General features: G+C 34.8%; 1 protein-coding gene across 1 annotated transcript; it reads left to right on the top strand.

The window, feature by feature from the left end:
• Positions 1-962: 962 nt before the first annotated feature.
• Positions 963-7960, top strand: LOC132606335 (ras-related protein Rab5). Its single transcript, XM_060319792.1, has 7 exons — positions 963-1119; positions 1202-1279; positions 1981-2148; positions 3497-3545; positions 3783-3856; positions 4503-4596; positions 7482-7960. The coding sequence occupies exons 1-7, from the start codon at positions 1081-1083 to the stop codon at positions 7580-7582; spliced, it is 603 nt and encodes a 200-aa protein (XP_060175775.1). The 5' UTR covers positions 963-1080; the 3' UTR covers positions 7583-7960.
• The last annotated feature ends 980 nt before the right edge of the window (positions 7961-8940 follow it).

Genomic DNA, 8940 nt, shown 5'->3' with positions numbered 1-8940 from the left:
TTCTGTCTTAAGGCTTAAATTCTGCCTTGCATGGACAGATTTATAAAATTCTATCTTCTAATTTTTATCTTTTTTATTGAGCTAGGATTCGAACCCATAACTTCGAGCTTTAGGTGAATGATAAAATTTAAAGATCACCGGTTTGAAGAGCAAAAAGTAAAGAAACCCCCCCCCCTCAAAAAGAAGCACAAACAAAAAATAAAAATAAAAAATATTGGTGGGGTTTCGGACAAGAAAAGTCCAAAGAAAAGAAATCCTTTCCTCTTTAGCTTTTCAGGCCTTCCGCGCAAATGATTGTGCTTAGTTTAAAAAGTTAACAAAGATCTTTGAATATTATGACTAAAAACTAAATTATATGGAATGTACCAAAATACGGTTTAAACATGTGAAAAATTAAAATTAAAGAATTATTAAAAAAGAAAAGAGATATTTTTTTAAACTGATTGAAAAGAACAGTAAAACAAACAAATTAAAATAAAGTATAAAATTTCACAAACAGATATTAATTTAGAGCGTAATGTATCTACAGTTGTCATATCAAGCTAAATAATTGTATAGGCGGATAAGCAAAAGAGCTGTATAAAACGGATATCAACTGTATCAAGCGGTATCAGTTGAAATCGTGTACCAGCAAATATCGTATTTGTGCTGATACTGTGTTTCATAAATAGTACTCCCTCCGCTCACTTTTATTTGTCCACCATCTTAAAAATAAATTTTCACTTTTAATTATCTATTTTCGCATATTAAGAGAAAAATAATTTATTTTCCCTGCTTTACTCTTAGCATTAATTACTCATTCGAAATTATTTTTTAAATCCAATACAATTATACATCAATTAATATGATATTACGGTAAAATATACACTTCATTTAGTATTTCTTAAAAAATGTGCAAAATCGTAAAAATGAACGGAGGGAGTACTTGGGAGATATAATAGCTACATTTCAACAATAGCTAGATACATTTGAGACGTTACACGTAACATATTTATTTATCCTTGTCAACATTCCACTTCCTCCAAAGTGTCTTCAATTAGGTACCATTGAAATACGCTCTGTGAATTGGGACTATTGATCATGGCGTCAAGCGGTCACAATAATCTCAACGCAAAACTCGTAAGTATCATTCATGCAATTGCCTCAATTCCTGTTTATAGCTACTATTCCTTAATTGCTTCTCCTTAATTGATTGCTTCAGGTGTTGTTAGGGGACATGGGAGCTGGTAAATCAAGCTTGGTTATACGATTCGTCAAGGGTCAATTCCTTGAATTCCAAGTACTTATTCTTTCTTTCTATTTTCACTTTTTACCATTGTTTTCCCCAATTCTCAACTTCATCTAATTTTTAATTTATTTGTCTTAGAATGTCTCTTTCCTTTTTTATAACTATTTAGTTTCAACTTTTCACTTCACATGTTTATTTTTAAGGACATTTTAATACATTGAACGTATCTTTTTACTTTCTTAAACTTCATGCCAGACAAACAAATTAAAATGGAGGGTGTAATTTTTACTCTATTCGTTTCAATTTGTTTGTTTTACTTTTCTGACATGTTCAAGATCAGGGAATTTTGGCATATTTTACATAGCTATAACCATAAAATTTAAAAGTTTTTTTTTATTTTTTTAAATTTCATGTCAAGTCAAAATTAGAGAAACAAAGAGGGAGTAATTATTACTCCATCAGTTTCAATTTGTTTGTCTTACTTTTCTTTAACCTGTTTAAAAAAGAATGTCTCTTTCCTTTTTTGATAACTCTTTAATTCCAACTTTTCACATGACAAGTTTAAAAACACAAGATTAAAGGGCATTTTGATACATTCTGCTTATCTTTAACTTAAGATCACAAGATTCAAAAAGTCTTTTTTACTTTTTTTAAATCCCATGCAAAGTCAAAACCAGATAAGAAATTGAAATGGAACAGAGGGAGTAATTTATTTGGTGGTGAGTGATTATGACGTGATGTTGATGATCCAGGAATCGACGATCGGAGCGGCTTTCTTTTCATCTACGGTGTCAATTAACAATGATACCGTGAAGTTTGAGATCTGGGATACTGCTGGTCAGGAGAGGTACCATAGCTTAGCACCTATGTACTACAGAGGTGCTGCAGCAGCTATTATCGTCTATGACATCACCAGCACTGTAAGATTCTTTTGATCAACAACTAAGTTTCAATCCGAACTAGCTAGTGAGAGTGGTATTTATGTTCCGCAAGGATACCAAAGAGGGTCATTGGCACTTTTGCCCCTATTCTGTGTTGCGCTTAAAATTTTGCCCCTCAAGACAAACAACTTATTCGTAGCACAAGTTTATATTTTCGCATCATGATATCCCATATGTTGTGTCCCGCACCCTTAAAGAACTTATGCCCATTTGAAGGGCATAACTTGTGAGATATTATGGTGCAAAAATATCAACTTATGCGCCGCAAAAAAGTTATTTGTCATGAGGGGCAAAAATTAAAGACCAGCACAACATAGGGGCATAAGTGTCAATGGCCATTAAGGGTTTATAGTCGGAATGAACTCGCACATCTAATAGCTTAGTCTTCTGGACTGGGCCTTCCTATATTCAGTCTATAAAAGAATAACAATCAAATGGGTCTTATGAAAGCAATAGTTGGCTTTTTGCTAGTCTCTCAGTACATTTGTATTGCCATTGGAAATGGATAATAGATTAATAGGGAATATATGCAGCTTTATTTTATGCATTGTCAAAGTTGCAAGGCATGTTTTTGCTTGTTCTTCGTTTACCTGTGCTCACTTTGCAATTATGGGACATTTTTGGGCCCTGGAGTGCAGCTGGTCAAGAGTGGTAGTTGATTTGTCATTCATGTTGAATTTGGACTACTGGTAGACTATTTGTTCATGTTTTTGCTTTCCCTTTATCGAATTTTCTTTTGTAAAATTAACATTACATCAGGGTTGGAGCTAGAAATTTTAATTTAAGGGGGACAACTAGAAAATCTTAAAGAATTTATGTTAGTGTTTTCCCTAGAAATGTCATTTCACTAAAGTTTTAAAAATGTTATTGAAAACTTTAAGCGGCTAAAAGTACCCTTCCCCGGATTTGGCGCTTGTGATTCAAGGTTGACGATTTCAATGTGTGGGTAATACCTTTGGTATCCTTTATGTACTCCTAGATCCATGAAGGACATGGTCCGATGTATCCTGCGATATATTGGTGGTGGGTATATAATGCAGCTAAGCGAAGAGTGGAAAGAAGGAATCACAAAATATATGCATTCCTTCTAACTTGCTAGTCTGATAATATCTTAATCTAAGGAAAGAAGATTAAAAAGATAATTTTCCAAAAGTTCATTTGTTTGGGGTGTTATGGCCAATACCGGCTATGGGCGCCATCACCCATGTCTATGTAACTCGCTGTTATGCGTCTCTGCATGTGTAACTGTGTCTGCCTATGTCTGTACATGTCAATTTAGATGCCACATTCATTCTTGGTGTAATCTTCTTTTTCCTTCTTAATATAGGATTCGTTTGCACGGGCAAAGAAATGGGTGCAAGAATTGCAGAAGCAAGGTGCTTATCTGTTAACTTATCTACTTTATTCAAATAAAAATTTAGAATGTTCATCTTTCATCAGTTTATTGGATAAAATCCAGACGTCTACCAACACACATTTATGTTTTTGCTTTCTGTTGTATTGTACTTTATTACTTTAATTCCTTCGGGACTCATATAAGGTTATTGATTGTATAACTTCATCTTCATAGATTTTTTTGGTAAAGTGATGTAGTTTTTCTGACAATTGGGTAGGTAATCCCAACATGGTCGTGGCTCTTGCTGGCAACAAGGCTGATCTAGAAGATAAGAGGAAGGTGACTGCAGAAGTAAGTTCTTTTTTCCTTTTTTATTGTTGTGGGTACATGTATATTGCCTTTCATCATCTTATTTGAGGTTCCTTTGATTGGGCTTTTCCATCCATCTATTTTGAAATACAATTTTTTGTAATGCACCCTTCAACATATTGTGTCTGGTGTCAGCTCTATTGTATAGTTCTCAGTGTAAGTCAGGGTAACACGTGTTCTATCTGTAAACTGTTTACGAATTCATAAGGAGTAGTTGTTGAATTTCTCATTTTGTTTGTCTAATTTGTAGGACAGTTATCAAATCTGTATTGTATAATGATCTGAGATACAGTAACATGTTACTTGCCTCTAGATAACCAGTTAATGATGTTAAATGGAAATACTCCTCCTTGTGGGATTAAACTTCCACAATTTTTCACAAACTGGTATCCAGAGCTGAAGGACAAGTACGCTGTGTATCTTTTTTTTTTAAAATGCTATTCCATAATTGAGTATCTTGAAGATAGTCCGTAAGAACTTATAGGCTGTAAGGCATTTGTTATTACTAACTTATCTACAGATTTAATCATATTCTCCGATAACCAGTATTTCCGCAGTTCAGTTTCTTGGTTGTTCTGGGGCATCAATTTTCCTGATATTTAGGAGTATTTTAATATGGCTTTCACAGGAAGCACGCTTGTACGCAGAGGAAAACGGTCTATTTTTCATGGAGACCTCTGCCAAAACTGCTGTTAATGTCAATGATGTATTCTACGAAATTGGTATGTTCCATTCCATTATTTTGTTGTTTTATGTGTTCTGCTTTATAGCCTCTTTGTTTCATATCTTTTCTTTTGGAAGGCATATGCCACAGTAGGTGATATAATCTATTACCGAAGGCATATGCCACAGTAGGTGATATAATCTTTTACCAACGCTTTTGAGTGTCTGTAATTGAAGTGTACATGGATAGTCTTGTCTTATAGGTTTCCCTTGTTGCTATTGTTGTGCTATGTGATATTCAGTCTTTCTGGGCATGGTTTTCAAGATATTTCTGGAACACCCTTTTAAGATAAAAGAAAAAAACATAACATTGACTTATATATAAGAAGTTGATAAGAAGCAAGGGCAGTGTTCTAACCTTTCTTTATTTTCTTTGGTAAAAAGGCTTTGGGATGTTTTTGTTACAACAATTACATTTTCGCAAATGAGACATATGTTTTTATGTAACAGTTGGAAATTGTTACGAGGACAAAATGGTTCCAAAGAAAGATGAAAACTACACTGTACTCCTGAATATTTAGGGACTTCTGGTGCTTTTTCTTTTTAAACCCTCAGCTTGCTGTATGGTAACCCTTTGTAGTCCAGCCATATTATAGTTCTGTTCTGACTTCTGTCTAATCACATATGGATTCCGATTGATCCTGGAGTGAATGAGAAGCTTGTCGTGGAATCTAGAAAGTGACGACTTGAACAGAAATTTAACATTCCTACCAGGCATCCTGCTTTGATGCTGATGTTAACTGCAGTATGTAAATTCTCTAACCTGGGCGAGCCTTCGCTTTTTGGAACGTCTTCTGCCCAATGCGGTACCCCCGTTTTCCGGTTCCCATTGGGTTAGATTTCATATTATGTGAATCGCAAGATTATGCACATTCGTATGCAGTGGCGGACCCAGGATTCAATGGTCCTGGGTGCTCACCTTAAAATCAACAAAAGTTAAATGGCTTTGAGTGGGATTCGAACTCTGCTCCTTCATGGCTTAGCCTAAAACCTACCACCTGTTAACCAAAGCACCAAGATCTTTTATTACTTCTAGGGTGCTATTTAATATTTTATACCAAAATTTTAGTTTTTTCTATATGTCTACGTATAGTATTCGCCGCGGTTAATGGGTGCTCGAGCACCAAAAGGTAATACATGGGTCCGCCCCCTGTTCGTATGTGTCAATTACAAACTTGTGCTCGTCACATGAAGAAAACTATATGGTTTTTGCAAAATTGGATCCTTGCAAACTTGATGCATGCTGCATGGTTATTGGTTCGCATGCTAGGTGCTATGCCGGGGTAGAGTTATAAAAATTACCTCCCTTCAACTATGGAAATTTTGAAGTCAACTTAATGAAGCAATCTATGATTATTAGTTTCTATGTATCAGCATAAGTAATCAACAGGAGAATTTAAGTTTTTTAAATCAGCTTAACCTAATTTTTAAGAAATACTAAAGATGATGTCACCTTACATGAAAGATAATAGACTGGTAGTTGGAATACTGATTATTACCGAATTCGCCAGACTGACAATTAATAGTTGTTAGAACTCTTAATTTTTACATACAAGTAAAATTTGTTATAGTATTATTAAATACTTTTAACAGGATCTTCATTCCAAAGTACCTAACTATATTCATTTTGTTGTTCAGTAATTCCAGAAATTTGGATGTGAGAATAAAACAAGTACTGGGCAATCTTAATTTATGTCCACTTTTTAAGTAGTATGAAAAACATGTATATCATCTAGTATTAAATTTGATAGATTAGCTACTAGTATACAAATACTTGTAAACATTTTGACTAATTAATCGTTTAAATAACTATTTCAGTAGTTATCAGGTTTTCAGGGGTAGAAATGCTAATAACGACATGTACTATGGAGTTGATGTCAAGAAATTTATCTAAGAGATATTGTTAGTTTATACTCCCTCCGTTTCAATTCATGTGAACCTATTTCCTTATAGTCCGTGCCCAAAAAGAATGACCCCTTTCTATATTTGGAAACAATTTACCTTTATGCAATGATTTATAGCCACACAAAATATATGTGACTCATTTAACACCACAAATTTAATAGTCTTCTCTTCTTTCTTCAACTCCGTGCCCAGTCAAATGGGTTCACATAAATTGGAATGGAGGGAGTATAAAATTAACAATTTGATCACTGTCTATATTGTTGAATTCTTGCTGCCTTGAAAATGGAAATTCCGTAATTGAATATAGAGCTTTACGGCCTTATGATTTGGTTCCTTTTATTTAACTTAAGTTGTCTGGTTTTCTCTTCCAAAGGAAGAGAGGAATTTTTTTTTTGTTGAGTTGGGGGGTGGGGTAGCTTGGAATAAGGATGTTATACATGGTGATACGAGCAAGGGGGTTTGCAGTTTATCATTTGGGGAAGCAGAGATGTTGATATGGAAGTGAAGTGTGCAGCCTGGTGATGACTGGAGGTTGAGGAGGTATAACCAGCAATAACCTGCCATAAGGAGATGATACACCAGTGCTGCGGGAGGGATTATGACCTCCAGTAATGTTGGCATTGAGAGGGGTGTAGAGTGGAGCAGATTGGGCTGGTCTACTGAGAAAGTCGGTGAGTATTGACAAAGTTATGTATCCTGTCGAATGAAAGGACTACTGCAGGAAGCTTTGTGTCTTCCAGGACAGGACTATAGGTCTCCAGCTTACCATAGTCTGAGGGGTTAGTCGTCAGGTTTCAAAGTAAATCTAGGTTAAGTGGCACAGTTGAGAGAAATTACTCTTCTGCGTATATTAATGTTTCAGTTTACTTATTTTTAGACTTGCACTTTAGGAGGTGTTTCACCTCTTTGTTGTGTCTCAGAGCAGTTGACGTCTCTTTTATTTACCTGCTGCCCTAATTTATTGATCTGAATTCTGCAGCTAAACGCTTGCCTAGAGCTCAACCTGCTCAAAGTCCGGCAGGAATGGTACTTACGGACAAGCCAGCAGAAGGATCACAAGCTGCATCATGCTGCACTTAAGTATTATCATCTCTATCGCTCCATTAATCTCGTGAACTTCACCATGTTTTCGAGACATTACTTGCTCTTCATGTTGTGCTGGTACGGGACTCGAAGACAGGAAATGGAAGTCACGTTGTTTATTGGGAGATACAGAGTATAGAATATGTATGCATACTGTATGTAAAAGCGCCATATCTGAGGTCATTGCCTCTTTTGTTCGTTTATGCTGTACATAGTTGGGAAGTTCCTTGGACTTCTTACCCCCAACCAACTTATCCTTGATCATTGGACGCTGTTACTCCCCGAAACTTGGTATAGCTGAATAAGTGTTGGAGCATCAGAATTCAAATGTTTATTATGAATATCAGTTTAAGGTTACGATGGTTGAAACCGAAATGAATTGCCTAATAAGAGACTTGTCAAGGAAAAAAAGGACAAACAATGGTAGTTTAGGATAATTTTCTAACTTAATTGTAAGAAAATTCTTGTTTAACAACTCAGCCGTATATTTTAGAGATTAAAAGAAAAGGGCAAGTGGAGAAGTAATTTTGAGTATTTACTTTAATTCATTGGACCTACACAAAATTTGGATGGTGTTGGATCGTAATTTCTTCAATCAAGAGGTCACGAGTTCGAGCCGTGTAAATAGCTTCTTGTAGAAATGCAAGGTAAAACTGCGTACAATAGACCCTTGTAGTCTGGCACTTCTCCGAACCTCGCAAATAATGGGAATTTAGTGCACCGGGTTGTCCTAAGTATGATTGAATTCATTAATGCTTTGACTAAACTAATCCTGCCGTAATTAAATTTTGTATAACTAATTCCTACATATCTAAGCCCTGCATTCCTAATACCTGTAAGTAACTTTAATGAGCTATCAAACTTCGAGTCCACGACTTAAGTGACAAAAAAAAAAAAAAAAATGGAACCAAAATAACACAAAAAAAAAAAGTTACAAAAGTAGGTTTCACGCACAGAATCTGTGCCTGAAAGAGGCTACCTTTTTTTTTTAAAGCTATCAAAATTACGTTTTTTTCATACCTTGGGCAAAAATTAGTCATGTTTCAAAATTCCGAAATATCAATATTTTATATAGAACTTAATATCTTTTTTTGCGTACAATAATGTCGGCTCATTACATCAAATATAACTAAACGTTTGGATCGTCGTTTTAGGGGTTGTCAAGTGCCCTGAAGTAAGTTTTGTTTGTTTGGAAACTTGTCATCTTTAAGTTTAAGTGACATATTTTATAGGGTTTGATCTAAGTGTTTCATTATTTAGTTAAATCGAATGTACAAATAAAAATATTTTGATCTACCTTCAATTTTTTATATTATGTTGTTATTTTTCTTTTTTGTCTTTTTTATTTTTGCTAT

Source organism: Lycium barbarum, chromosome 8 (genome assembly GCF_019175385.1).
Source record: "Lycium barbarum isolate Lr01 chromosome 8, ASM1917538v2, whole genome shotgun sequence".
Lineage (NCBI taxonomy): Eukaryota > Viridiplantae > Streptophyta > Magnoliopsida > Solanales > Solanaceae > Lycium > Lycium barbarum.
This window is presented reverse-complemented; position numbering and strand designations above follow the sequence as displayed.